Source organism: Capricornis sumatraensis, chromosome 1, assembly GCF_032405125.1.
Source record: "Capricornis sumatraensis isolate serow.1 chromosome 1, serow.2, whole genome shotgun sequence".
Taxonomy (NCBI): Eukaryota; Metazoa; Chordata; class Mammalia; order Artiodactyla; family Bovidae; genus Capricornis; species Capricornis sumatraensis.
In genome coordinates this window covers 160,462,847-160,476,952 of record NC_091069.1, presented here as the reverse complement: position 1 = coordinate 160,476,952, position 14,106 = coordinate 160,462,847, and the positions used below count along the sequence as shown (strand labels likewise).

Here is a 14,106-nt window from a genome sequence, read left to right as displayed (position 1 = left end):
GTACAAAAGACTGTAAATATGATTTCATACTTGTTTCTATTTAAAATGCCATGTGGAATCTCAAATGGGGGCAGTTATTCATTTTATTTATATAAATTTTGTCTTAGAGAATCCAAACAGGAATAACTCTTCAGTCACTGGCACTGGGAGAAATGTTTGTACTTGTAAGAGCCTGGTGAAACCGGCTAAAGAGAGGTTGACACAGGCTGTGATCATAGGGAATCACAATCTCTGTGCCAGAGACAACCTCTCTCCCCATCTCTCCGTGTCAGGAGATGCTTTACCACAGCATCCAAGACTAGATGACCCCAGGGTTTATAAGAGAGTTGGCAGTTTATAAAGTAGCAAGTCCAGGCTCCTGTGCCAGTCTTTCTCCAGACTTCTACCACTTTTCATATCTAGAAGCAAAAAGGTTCCTGCTCTAGAGAAAGCTATTTGCATTCTGCTTTTTCTAATGTTAACGTGCAAAATTCTATTCTGTTTATATTAAAATTCTGTTTTATGTAATGTTTATAGAAAATTTCTCCTCTAACTTGTGGCAGTTTGTTTAAAATAATGTTTTATGTCATCCTTTTCCCTTTCTCATAGAAGAAAAATAATGGCACTTAAATATTCATTTCATTAAGATACATGGTATACTTTAAAGATGGTTAATGTATAATCTCTTTAGTTGCCTTCTAATTGTGAAATACTGATGTATATACTACTGAAAGATATACTATTTCCTGAACACTTTCCTAAATGCTTTATAAAAATTAACTCATTTAATCCTCAAAACAACCCTTGTGTTTTAAGTGCCTCGTGAGCTCTATCATATAGATTAGGACACTTACCTGAAGTCATTGTGATAGCAAATGGTTGGTCCAGGGTATTGACACATGTGTTTAGGCTCCCAAGTCCAAGTCCAGATTCTCCGTCACGCTGCTGTTCTCCCCTCCATTTTAGTATTACCAAAAAGAACAGTGTAATTGGTTGTTCTTCAGATTTCTCTGACAGTGCTGTTTGTCTTTATATTATAATCAACTTTATTAACAATTTGGATTGTTTTTGTTTACTGTGCTTTAGAGCAGGGATCAGCAAGCTAGGGTCAAATCAGCCCCATGGCTGTTTTTCTTAATTAACATTTACTGGAACATAGCTACGTCATTCATTTGTGTATTCCCTGCAGCAGCTTTTATACTACACTGTAGAGCTGAGTTATGAGTAGTTGTAAGAGGCCTGCAAAGTCCGCAATATTTGTTTTCTGGCCCTTTACAGAAAAAGTTTACCAACGCTTCTGTGTCTACTTCATATTTATACACATTTATGCAAAAGCAATACTTCAGATTTATACAAATGGTAAAAATTCATCTTTGTTCTTATGTGCATTGATTTCAGTTCTGGCAATGAGAGTTTTACCTATAATACAAATTTGGCTCCGGCTTCTAACAGTTTTTATAATGCAAATTGTGAAAAGAATCCACACTGAAAGACATAATAAGTTGGATAGTTAAAAAGAAGGACAGTGCTATAGAAACACAATGCTCTTTGGCAGAAAGTGGAATTTACTATAAGACATGTATAAGACATATATATTGGAACTTACCAAGGCATTTTATTTACTGAAGTACAAAAGGAAATTTAGTCTATAGCAGGCTTAATTCCCTAGGTGAGATAATAGCACCATGAATAATGCTTAGTGTAGTTAAATATTGACAAAAGTCAAACATCTATTTTTCCACTAGGTACTTTGCTGGTTATTTATAACTTGAAGCTTCTGCTTAGTGGAGAACCTGAGTTGGATGTTAAAACTGACAGAGAAGACATACTGGTGGCTGGGGCTCTTGGAGAGTGAGTAATATGAGTGTTTGTCAGAACATGTGTCAATGATGCCAGTGAACTGGGGTTAGGAAACCTGCATCCTGGTTCCAGGTCGGAGGCCACTGGGCCTCAGCATTAGAGCCATTCATTTTACCCCAATTACAGATAAAGTATGTTAGGCTGGACCACTGATTCCCAAATCTGGCTGAGCCTGTGAGACAGCTTCTTGAGAAGTACAAGATCCTGTCTTATACCACATCTACTGAGTCAGAATCTCTGGATATCAAGCCTAGGAATCAATATTTTTCATATGTTTCAGAGGTGATTCAGAGGAATATCACTGAATGATAGTTCAGAATGGTCCTATGAACTGCTTACTTGCAGTTTATAAATAAATAAATGGATATTCACTTTTCTTGGCTATTGGGGATCCATAGGGAACAGAATGAGAAATTAGTAGGGGGCATGGGTGAAAAAGTGTGGAGAAATATGAAATAGTGTTTAAACCTAGATTTCTCTAGAGTAACTTTGTATTTCACTTTGTATTTAAAACTTATTAGCAGACAAATTGGGAGAGTAGCATTGACATGTGGAGAAGGCAATGGCACCCCACTCCAGTACTCTTGCCTGGAAAATCCCACGAACGGAGAAGCCTGGTAGGCTGCAGTCCATGGGGTTGCACAGAGTCGGACACGACTGAGTGACTTCACTTTCACTTTTTACTTTCATGCATTGGAGAAGGAAATGGCAACCCACTCCGGTATTCTTGCCTGGAGAATCCCAGGGACGGGGGAGCCTGGTGGGCTGCCGTCTCTGGGGTCACACAGAGTCGGACACGACTGAAGCGACTTAGCAGCAGCAGCAGCATTGACATGTAGATACTACCAAGTGTGAAATAAGTAGCTACTGGGAAGGTACTGTGTAACACGGGGAGCTGGGCTCGGTGCTCGGTACTGAGCACCAGTCTTGGTGTGAAGACCTCGAGTGCTGGCATGGGAGGAAGGGTCAAGAGAGAGGAGATATATGTAAACATATAACTGATGTACTTTGTTGTACAGCAGAAATGAATGTAACATGTAAAGCAATTATATTCCAATAATAAAAAACTTTTAATGAAAGAGGAAGAAGGAAAAAAAACCTTATTAGCTTAAACCTTTATTCAGTTAGTATCAGAATGCTACAGTTAGAAGGGATTTTAAAGGAATTTAATCTGGACTGATTTATTTAATGAACAATTGTTGTTCAGTAGAAATATAGTGAAAGCCAAAAATATGAACAATGTATGTCATCTTAAATTTATGAGTAGCTGCATTAGGAAAAGTAAAAAGAAATGGGTATAATTAATTTAACAATGTTTTTATTTCATCAAATATGTATAAAATATTATAATTTCAATTTCAGTGTGCAAAATATTAACACATTTTCCATTCAATTTTTTCCATTCCAAATCTTTGAAATCCAGTGTGGTTTACACGTGTACCACATATCAGCTTGGACTAGTGCTCAATAGCCATGTATGGCCAGAAGCTACGGTATTGGACAGTGAAGTTTTAGACTAAGATGTGGATGGAGGAGCCTGGTAGGCTGCAGTCCATGGGGTCGCTAAGAGTCGGGCATGACTGCGTGACTTCATTTTCACTTTTCGCTTTCATGCATTGGAGAAGAAAATGGCAACCCACTCCAGTATTCTTGCTTGGAGAATCCCAGGGACAGAGGAGCCTAGTGGGCTGCCATCTGTGGGGTCGCACAGAGTCGGACACAACTGAAGTGACTTAGCAGCAGCAGCAGCAGCATTGAGACCCAAGTAAGCACATCAACTTAGACAACTTTTTCTTTTTCCTTGGAGGTGAAATTTTGAAAGTTCTTTTCCCAGTTAGAGACTTTAACATATGATAACCCACTTTAAATTATCCTTTCTATATTTTTCTAATGTATATTTTTTCCCATCTCATTCTAAAATGTGGAATTCTCCTTTTACACAGAAATGAAGGTTTTTGTTTTTTTTTTTAAATATCCAACTTAATTACTGTTCTGCAAGTGTTGGGAACCCGTTTGCCAACATTAACATGCCAATATCAGAAAGGGTGCCCAGAACTGTTACTGGCACCTTCATTACTGTCTCCTCCTCTCTTGCTGGCCTTTTCCTCTACTTAAGAACTGGTTCCAAAACCAATATTTCACACTACTTAACAGCTTTGAGCTCAAATTTTCAAACAGTTATCTGTCAGAATGCCTTAGCCTTTCAACACTAGCATTAGGAAATAACATATGATTAGAAGAATAATTTGACAGCTAATTCTTTGGGGAAAATTCCTACTGTTCTCAGATTGTTTAATGAAGCTAGAAGCTTCTTAAGGCATTTGCTGTGCTGTGCTTAGTTGCTCAGTCATGTCCGACTCTTTGTGACCCCAGGGACTATAGCCCCACAGGCTCCTCTGTGCGTGGGGATTCTCCAGGCAAGAATACTGGAGTGGGTTGCCATAGTCTCCTCCAGGTGGGTCTTCCCAAGACCAGGGATCAAATCCAGGGCTCCCACATCGCAGGCAGATTCTTTACCATCTGAGCCACCAGGGAAGCCCTCTTAAGGCACTTAGGCAGTTAATTACAAAATAAAGAAAATGGATCAGACCTAGGAAATATACAATTTCACTTTGGAACATTGACCACCCTGCAATTTTTTATTTGATTGATTTTTCAACAAAATGTTTCACATTTCAATCACAAGATAAGTTTTCTAAAGACAAGGTGGGATTTTATGAGGAAGGATTTATTGTAAAGAGGTGGCATAATTTCTGCACCAAAGATGCAGTACATTTCATGGTTTCTTTTGTAAGTACCAGCTGGTGCCAAGTAGAGAGAGCAATACTACTTCCTGGGGAGGCAGTAATAATTCCATAGTTTTCTCTTCTAAAAAGTCAGTGGATTCTGACAATAAACATCTAATTCCTCTTCACTAACGGATTAGTAAAACCATTAAAGCTTGAGGCTGAAAGAATGCATCTGGTCCAAGATGGATCTTTTTTTGACTCTTCCATTTATGACTTCTGATCTTTGAACATCTAATCAAGTACAATTTACATATCTTGGTTTTGAGAATAAGTGGTTTGTAATAAAACAACTTTTTCACTATTTCTTTCTATTCTGGCTATGGTATCTCTTTGAAGTCACAGGGCATGATTTGACATCTGTCCAAAAACAAGTTTCAAGGTTTTGAACTAATTTTCACCTTTAGCCTTAGATGGTGAGGTCCTGCCAATTCTGAAAATAATTTAATTTTCTACATAGGAATAGGAAAACCCAAGTTTTCAGGCTTCGTTTGGCTTCAGAGAATTGATTTTCTGGTATAATTTATTTTCTTCCAATTTTTCTTATTGTAAAATCAAAAGTAAAACAATATTTTAAAACTTTTTAAGGAAAATAATTTCTATATCATGATTATTAATTTATATTTGTCCATTCTAGTGTTTTTAAGTGCAATTTTTCAGTTTTCTTTTTTCATTTACGATTTGCTTCTAAACTTTATTCTAAGTTATATGTATAGTCTTAATAAGCCTCATTTCATGATTTCTTGATAAGTGGCCATTGCATTGATTCATCATAAGTTACATAACAATTCCTGCATTTTTGTATAGTAACATTAATCTCAGTGTTTCAAATTATTTGTGGGTAAAAGAACGACTGAGCGACTGGACTGAACTGAACTGAACTGAATGTTGAAATAAATATATTTGTAAATGTGTATTTTTTTAAAAAATTATTTTCTTAAGGCAGATTCCCAGGAAGGGAACCAGTGAGTCAAAGGATCTGAACTTTCATACAGTTCTTGTGAATATTTGGCATCACCAATATTTTATTATTTTAAACTTAGCAATCAGAATCCTTTGTCATTTTACCTTGGGCTGAGGCTCTAACAGTAGTAATCTGACCATTGTCAGGGCCTTGTTTCAAGATGACAATAGCCTCATGAAAATTTCATTAATTGTGATGTTCAAGCACAGGGAGGTGGCTTGTGCTTTGGCATATCAGTCTAAAGATAAACTGCTTCCACTTAAGAAAAATTATGTGTAGATATATAACAGTCATCTCACAATTTCAGAATGCAAATGAGGCATAAGTTTGCATTTAATGTGTGATATATTAAACTGGGGTTTGGATCTGTGATTGTCGTATGTGGAGAGTGCAAGAGAGGGGTGCAGAGGTTCCAGGGCAACATGCAGAAAGAGAGTTGTAGCTACAGAAAAAGAATAGTGTTGAATTATATCATGTTAAACTTAGGCAGAGTTCTCGAAAGGGAAGAAGATGGTATGAAATGTAGTTTCATAACAAAATAAAATTTGGAACAAAATGGAGGGGCCGGAGAGGGCTGAGAATACTAAATATTAAAGAAATAAAGATGTCTCTTTTGGGCCTGTTTGTTTAGACAAATTTTTAAAAATTTATTATCTATTTTTAGCTGTGCTGTCTTTGCTTTGTGCGGGCTTTTCTCTAGTTGAGGTGAGAGGGGGCAACTCTCTAGTTGTGTTGTGGGGGCTTCTCCTTGCTGTGGCTTCTCTTGTTGTACAGCACAGGCTTTAGGACCCGTGGGCTTCAGTAGCTGTGACATGTGGGCTCAGTAGTTGCAGTTCCCAGGCTCTAGAGCACAGGCTTCATAGATGTGGTGCATGGGCTTGGTTGCTCTGCAGCATGTGGGATCTTCCCAGATCAGGGATTGAACCCACATTTCCTGCATTGACAGGTGGATTCTTTACCACTGAGCCACCACGGACACCCCAATTTTTGTTTATTAATTTATGTTATGGTAGTTTTTGGAACTCTCAACCAAGTCCCACACCTCAAACCTTTGTAACATTTTCTCCCACCAAACTGTTTTTTTTTTTTTCCTTGAAGTAGTCTATTTGTGCAGAATAGAATCAAGACAGAATCAAGTTAATCCATTTTTACCTTCTCACTGGTGGTTGTTAGTAACCTTCAATCACAGTCACACAGATTATTAAAATTAAAAGTCATTTTCAAAGGTTATATATTGATGAAGGGTAGTAGGACTAAGAAAGTGCAAGATGACAGGCTGGTGGAAGGTTTTAAAATGAGTCAGTGCCCATCATTAACCTCATATGTGGTTAGTGTAAATTGGCATATACAAAATCTACAGCATTGTCATTCTGCTTTGACATTCCTTACTCAGAGAGTTTATGTAGATGCCAGGTGTGGAATTGCAGTTCTGCAATTTGGATGTTTTAAATTTCATTCATAAGACATGCAACCTTATTATGTGGATGTGTCAGTAGTTCCGTTGTGTCTGACTCTTTGTTACCCCATGGATTTGTAACCTTCCAGGCTCCTCTATCTGTAAAATTCTCCAGACAAGATTACTGGAGTGGGTTGCCACCCCCTTCTCTAGGGGATTTTCTCAACCCAGGGATAGAACCCAGGTCTCCCGCGTTGCAGACAGATTATTTACCATCTGAGCCACCAGGGAAGCCCATTATGTGGATACTGGTATGAAATTATAATTTTATAATAAAGACTTTTCCAAATTGGCTGACATATGGAGTGTAGCACTGTCACAGCTTCATCTTTCAGGATTTGAAACAGCTCAACTGGAATTCCATCACCTCCACTAGCTTTGTTCTTGGTGATTGCTTTCTAAGGGCCATTTGACTTCACATTCCAGGATGTCTGGCTCTAGATGAGTGATCACACCATCGTGGTTATCTTGGTTGTGAAGATCTTTTTTGTACAGTTCTTCTGTGTATTCTTGCCACCTCTTCTTAATATCTTCTGCTTCTGTTAGGTCCATACCATTTCTGTCCTTTATCGAGCCCATCTTTGCATGAGATGTTCCCTTAGTATCTCTAATTTTCTTGAAGAGATCTCTAGTCTTTCCATTCTGTTGTTTTCCTCTATTTCTTTGCAATGATCGCTAAGGAAGGCTTTCTTATCTCTCCTGGCTATTCATTGGAACTCTGCATTCAGATGCTTATATCTTTCCTTTTCTCCTTTGCTTTTCTCTTCTCTTCTTTTCATAGCTATTTGCAAGGCCTCCCCAGACAGCCATTTTGTTTTTTTGCATTTCTTTTCCATGGGCATGGTCTTGATCCCTGTCTCCTGTATGATGTCACGAACCTCCATCCATAGTTCATCAGGCACTCTGTCTATCAGATCTAGTCCCTTAAATCTATTTCTCACTTCCACTGTATAATCATAAGGGATTTGATTTAGGTCATACCTGAATGGTCTAGCGGTTTTCCCTACTTTCTTCAATTTGAGTCTGAATTTGGCAATAAGGAGTTCATGATCTGAGCCACAGTCAGCTCCTGGTCTTGTTTTCCCTGACTATACAGAGCTGCTCCATCTTTGGCTGCAAAGAATATAATCAATCTGATTTCGGTGTTGACCATCTGGTGATGTCCATGTGTAGAGTCTTCTCTTGTGTTGTTGGAAGAGGGTGTTTGCTATGAGCAGTGCATTTTCTTGGCAAAACTCTATTAGCCTTTGCCCTTCTTCATTCCACATTCCAAGGCCAAATTTGCCTGTTACCTCAGGTGTTTCTTGATTTCCTACTTTTGCATTCCAGTCTCCTATAATGAAAAGGACATCTTTTTTGAGTGTTAGTTCTAAAAGGTCTTTGTAGGTCTTCATAGAGCCATTCAGCTTCAGCTTCTTCAGTGTTACTGGTTGGGGCATAGACTTGGATTACTGTGATAATGCATAGTTTACCTTGGAAACAAACATTCTGTCATTTTTGAGATTGCATCCAAGTACTGCATTTTGGACTCTTTTGTTGACTATGATGGCTACTCCATTTCTTCTAAAGGATTCCTGCCCACACTAGTAGAAATAATGGTCATCTGAGTTAAATTCACCCATTCCAGTCCATTTTAGTTCACTGATTTGTAGAATATCAATGTTCACTCTTGCCATCTCCTGTTTGAACTCAGCAGTGGCCACAAGACTGGAAAAGGTCAGTTTTCATTCCAATCCCAAAGAAAGTCAATGCCAAAGAATGCTCAAACTACCGCACAATTGTACTCATCTCACATGCTAGTAAAGTAATGCTCAAAATTCTCTAAGCCATGCTTCAGCAATATGTTAACTGTGAACTCCCTGATCTTCAAGCTGGTTTTAGAAAAGGCAGAGGAACCAGAGACCAAATTGCCAACATCCACTGGATCATGGAAAAAGCAAGAGAGTTCCAGAAAAAACATCTATTTCTGCTTTATTGACTATGCCAAAGCCTTTGACTGTGTGGATCACAAGAAACTGTGGAAAATTCTCAAAGAGATGAGAATACCAGACCACCTGACCTGTCTCTTGAGAAATCTGTATGCAGGTCAGGAAGCAACAGTTAGAACTGGACATGGAACAACAGACTGGTTCCAAATAGGAAAAGGAGTACGTCAAGGCTGTATATTGTCACCCTGCTTATTTAATTTCTATGCAGAGTACATCATGAGAAATGTGGGGCTGCAGGAAGCACAAGGTGGAATCAAGATTGCCAGGAGAAATATCAATAGCCTCAGATGTGCAGATGACACCACCCTTAGGGTAAAAAGTGAAGAAAAACTAAAGAGCCTCTTGATGAAAGTGAAAGAGGAGAGTGAAAAAGTTGGCTTAAAGCTCAACATTCAGAAAACGAAGATCATGGCATCTGGTCCCATCACTTCATGGCAAATAGATAGGGAAACAGTGAAATCAGGGTCAGACTTTATTTTGGGGGGCTCCAAAATCACTGCAGATGGTGACTGCAGCCATGAAATTAAAAGACGCTTACTCCTTGGAAGGAAAGTTATGGCCCACCTAGACAGCATTATTAAAAAGCAGAGACATTACTTTGCCAACAAAGGTCCGCCTAGTCAAGGCTATGGTTTTTCCTGTGGTCGTGTATGGATGTGAGAGTTGAACTGTGAAGAAAGCTGAGCACTGAAGAATTGATGCTTTTGAACTGTGGTGTTGGAGAAGACTCTTGAGAGTCCCTTGGACTACAAGGAGATCCAACCAGTCCATTCTAAAGGAGATCAGTCTTGGGTGTTCTTTGGAAGGACTGATGTTGAAGCTGAAACTCCAATACTTTGGCCATCTCATGCGAAGAGTTAACTCATTGGAAAAGAGTCTGATGCTGGGAGAGATTGGGGGCAGGAGGAGAAGGGGACAACAGAGGATGAGATGGCTGGATGGCATCACCTACTCGATGGACATGAGTTTGAGTGAATTCTGGGAATTGGTGATGGACAGGGAGGCCTGGCGTGCTGCAATTCATGGGGTTGTAAAGAGTCGGACATGACTGAGTGACTGAACTTCACTGAACTGAATAAAAACTTTGCAATTACATGTAAGATATGCCAATGAATCCTGGATCTGTGTATTAGTTTTTTTTACTACATCTCATTCTTGCTTGTTTACCTGGTGGTTCATCACCTGTTCCAGGGGCATTAATCTTTGGGGAAGAGGATTGAGTATGTATGACGGGAGGGGCTTCAAGTAGTATACATATATTAATTTATTGAAAACCAATCGAACTTCATATACATACAGATCAGTGTAATAGTGCTTCCTCATTCTCCATCCCAGTTCCTTTTAAATTCTGCACCTTGAGTTTTTAAATATATCATCTAGTTTTCTTCTCAGTAATTGTCATTTTGTATTAGATTTAACACAGATTTTTTTTCTTCTTTACCTTTTTTTGAAATAATTTAAACTTTTCAAAAGGTTTGCAAAGATAATACCAAGAATTCCAATGTACTTCACTACAATTCCACAAATGTTGGTATTTTACCACCCTTGCTTTATCTTTCAACCTCTTGCTTTTCCTCTTTTTATATGTAGTTTGGATACTTGGGTTCTTTTTTATTCTTTCTATTTTCAGGATCATAATCTGTTACTGTCTATAGAAATCATTTGGCTGCTGCTAAGTCACTTCAGTCGTGTCCAACTCTGTGTGACCCCACAGACAGCAGCCCACCAGGCTTCCCCATCCCTGGGATTCTTCAGGCAAGAACACTGGAGTGGGTTGCCATTTCCTTCTCCAGTGCATGAAAGTGAAAAGTGAAAGTGAAGTCGCTCAGTCGTGTCCTACTCTTAGCGACCCCATGGACTGCAGCCCACCAGGCTCCTCCATCCATGGGATTTTCCAGGCAAGAGTACTGGAGTGGGGTGCCATTGCCTTCTCTGAATTGTTTGGCTAGAGGTGTTCTAAATTTGGCTTTGTCTAGTGGAGCCTGTTCAAGCTGAATCTTATGTTCTTTTCATGTCACCATCATTTAAAAACACTTTTGCACTTGCTGGATCCACAAGATGTTCTGGGCTCATATTACTTTCCTCTTTTCCCTGATGTAGCACTGCAGTCATTTCTCCAAGAGACCCTGGTTCCCTTTAGAAGATAATGCTGCACTTCATTCTAAAAGATGACTTTTAAAAATGCTATACCTTATTTTTGAAATGGCTGTATAGTGATCAATTACTATATATTGGTATATAACAATTTTGTGTAATATTCAGTTACTATACACTACAGTATAATGTGTGGGTTTAATGTATAATGTGATGTTATATATCAATGCTCCTCAATTGATTAAACTTCATTTTTTCACTCTTCAACAATGCTGATTGCTTTATTTTAGGGCACATGTACAAATACTTCTTTGGCATTCTTAGAAAAATTATTGCTAGATTAAGTGGTAGTAATTTTCAATTTAAATCGTGCTAAAGTGCTGTGTGAAAATGCTTACATTTCTATACACCTAACCAATGGTCTGAATTTTCTCAGTGCCCTGATTCTCACCATGATTTGATGTAATCAATCTTTAAAAATGTTGCCAAGTAGCAAATTCTTAGAACCTAGGCAAAACTCATGAAACAGATTTCTTCACAGCTCACACAGAAAAACCAACTATGCTGACATCTTTGTCTCACAGTTCTAGCTTCTAGAACTGTGAGATAATGAATTTTTGTTACTTAAAAAAATTTAGCAGGTAGATTAAATATTTCTTTGCACTCCAGATTCCTCCTAATTATTGAAAAAATTGAGTATATTTTCATGTTTTTTGGACACTTATTTCCATAATTTGCTTGTGTGTTTTGTTTATATTTATTTTATATAGTTTTTCTTGTTAATTTTAAGGAATATTTAATGTAGTATAGCTATTAATGCTTTGGGTGTTAAATATGAAGAAAACATTTTCCTAGTCTGACACTCTTCCCAGGTGGTATGGTGGTAAAGAATCTGCCTACCAGTGTAAGAGAAGCAAGAGGCTAAGTTCAATCCCTAAGTCAGGAAGATCCCCTGGAGGAGGAAATGGCAACCCACTCAAGTATTCTTGCCTGGAGAATCACATGGACAGAGAACCTGGTGGGCTACAGTCCTTGAGGTTGCAAGGAGTCGGACACTACTGAGTTGACTGAACACACACAGACTGACACTTGGCCTTTTTTAAATTGAAACGTTTATTGAGATTTGTATAGACTCACATGCAGTGATAAGAAGCAATACAGAGAGGCTGTGTACCCTTTCCCAGTTCCATTCAGTTCAGTCGCTCAGTCATGTCCGACTCTTTGCGACCCCATGAATCGCAGCATGCCAGACCTCCCTGTCCATCACCATCTCCCGGAGTTCACTCAGACTCACGTCCATCGAGTCCGTAATGCCATCCCGCCATCTCATCCTCTGTTGTCCCCTTCTCCTCCTGCCCCCAATCCCTCCCAGCATCAGAGTCTTTTCCAATGAGTCAACTCTTTGCATGAGGTGGTCAAATTACTGGAGCTTCAGCTTTAGCATCATTCCTTCCAAAGAAATCCCAGGGTTGATCTCCTTCAGAATGGACTGGTTGGATCTCCTTGCAGTCCAAGGGACTCTCAAGAGTCTTCTCCAACACCACAGTTCAAAAGCATCAATTCTGTGGCACTCAGCCTTCTTCACAGTCCAATTCTTACATCCATACATGACCACAGGAAAAACCATAGCCTTGACTAGACAGACCTTAGTCGGCAAAGTAATGTCTCTGCTTTTGAATATACTATCTAGGTTGGTTATAACTTTTCTTCCAAGGAGTAAGCATCTTTTAATTTCATGGCTGCAGTCACCATCTGCAGTGATTTTGGAGCCCCCAAAATAAAGTCTGACACTGTTTCTACTGTTTCCCCATCTGATTCCCATGAAGTGATGGGACCGGATGCCATGATCTTCGTTTTCTGAATGTTGAGCTTTAAGCCGACTTTTTCACTCTCCTCTTTCACTTTCACCAAGAGGCTTTTTAGCTCCTCTTCACTTTCTGCCATACGGGTGGTGTCATCTGCATGAGGTGATTGATATTTCTCCCGACAATCTTGATTCCAGCTTGTGTTCCTTCCAGCCCAGCATTTCTCATGATGTACTCTGAATATAAGTTAAATAAGCAGGGTGACAATATACAGCCTTGACGTACTCTTTTTCCTATTTGGAACCAGTCTGTTGTTCCATGTCCAGTTCTAACTGTTGCTTCCTGACTGCATACAGATTTCTCAAGAGGCAGGTTAGGTGGTCTGGTATTCCCATCTCTTTCACAATTTTCCACAGTTTCTTGTGATCCACACAGTCAAAGGCTTTGGCATAGTCAATAAAGCAGAAATAGATGTTTTTCTGGAACTCTCTTGCTTTTTCCATGATCCAGTGGATGTTGGCAATTTGGTCTCTGGTTCCTCTGCCTTTTCTAAAACCAGCTTGAACATCAGGGAGTTCACGGTTCACGTATTGCTGAAGCCTGGCTTGGAGAATTTTGAGCATTACTTTACTAGCATGTGAAATGAGTGCAATTGTGCGGTAGTTTGAGCATTCTTTGGCATTGCCTTTCTTTGGGATTGGAATGAAAACTGACCTTTTCCAGTCCTGTGGCCTCTGCCGAGTTTTCCAAATTTGCTGGCATATTGAGTGCAGCAGTTTCACAGCATCATCTTCCGGGATTTGAAACAGCTCAACTGGAATTCCATCACCTCTACTAGCTTTGTTCGTAGTGATGCTTTCTAAGGCCCACTTGACTTCACATTCCAAGATGTCTGGCTCTAGATTAGTGATCACATCATCATGATTATCTGGGTTGTGAAGATCTTTTTTGTACAGTTCTTCTGTGTATTCTTGCCACCTCTTCTTAATATCTTCTGCTTCTGTTAGGTCCATACCATTTCTGTCCTTTATCAAGCCCATCTTTGCATGAAATGTTCCCTTGGTATCTCTAATTTCTTGAAGAGATCTCTAGTCTTTCCCATTGTGTTCTTTTCCTCTATTTCTTTGCATTGATCACTGAAGAAGGCTTTCCTATCTCTCCTTGCTATTCTTTG

At 39.1% G+C, this 14,106-nt stretch overlaps 1 protein-coding gene across 1 annotated transcript in view; it reads left to right on the top strand.

Annotated features, from left to right (window-relative positions):
- MORC1 (MORC family CW-type zinc finger 1) overlaps window positions 1-14,106 on the top strand; it is a 164,226-nt gene that overhangs the window by 19,277 nt on the left and 130,843 nt on the right. The window contains exon 7 of the mRNA XM_068968384.1: window positions 1,725-1,830. Within this exon, the coding sequence (XP_068824485.1) occupies window positions 1,725-1,830 (106 nt within the window). The remainder of the gene's footprint in view (window positions 1-1,724; window positions 1,831-14,106) is intronic.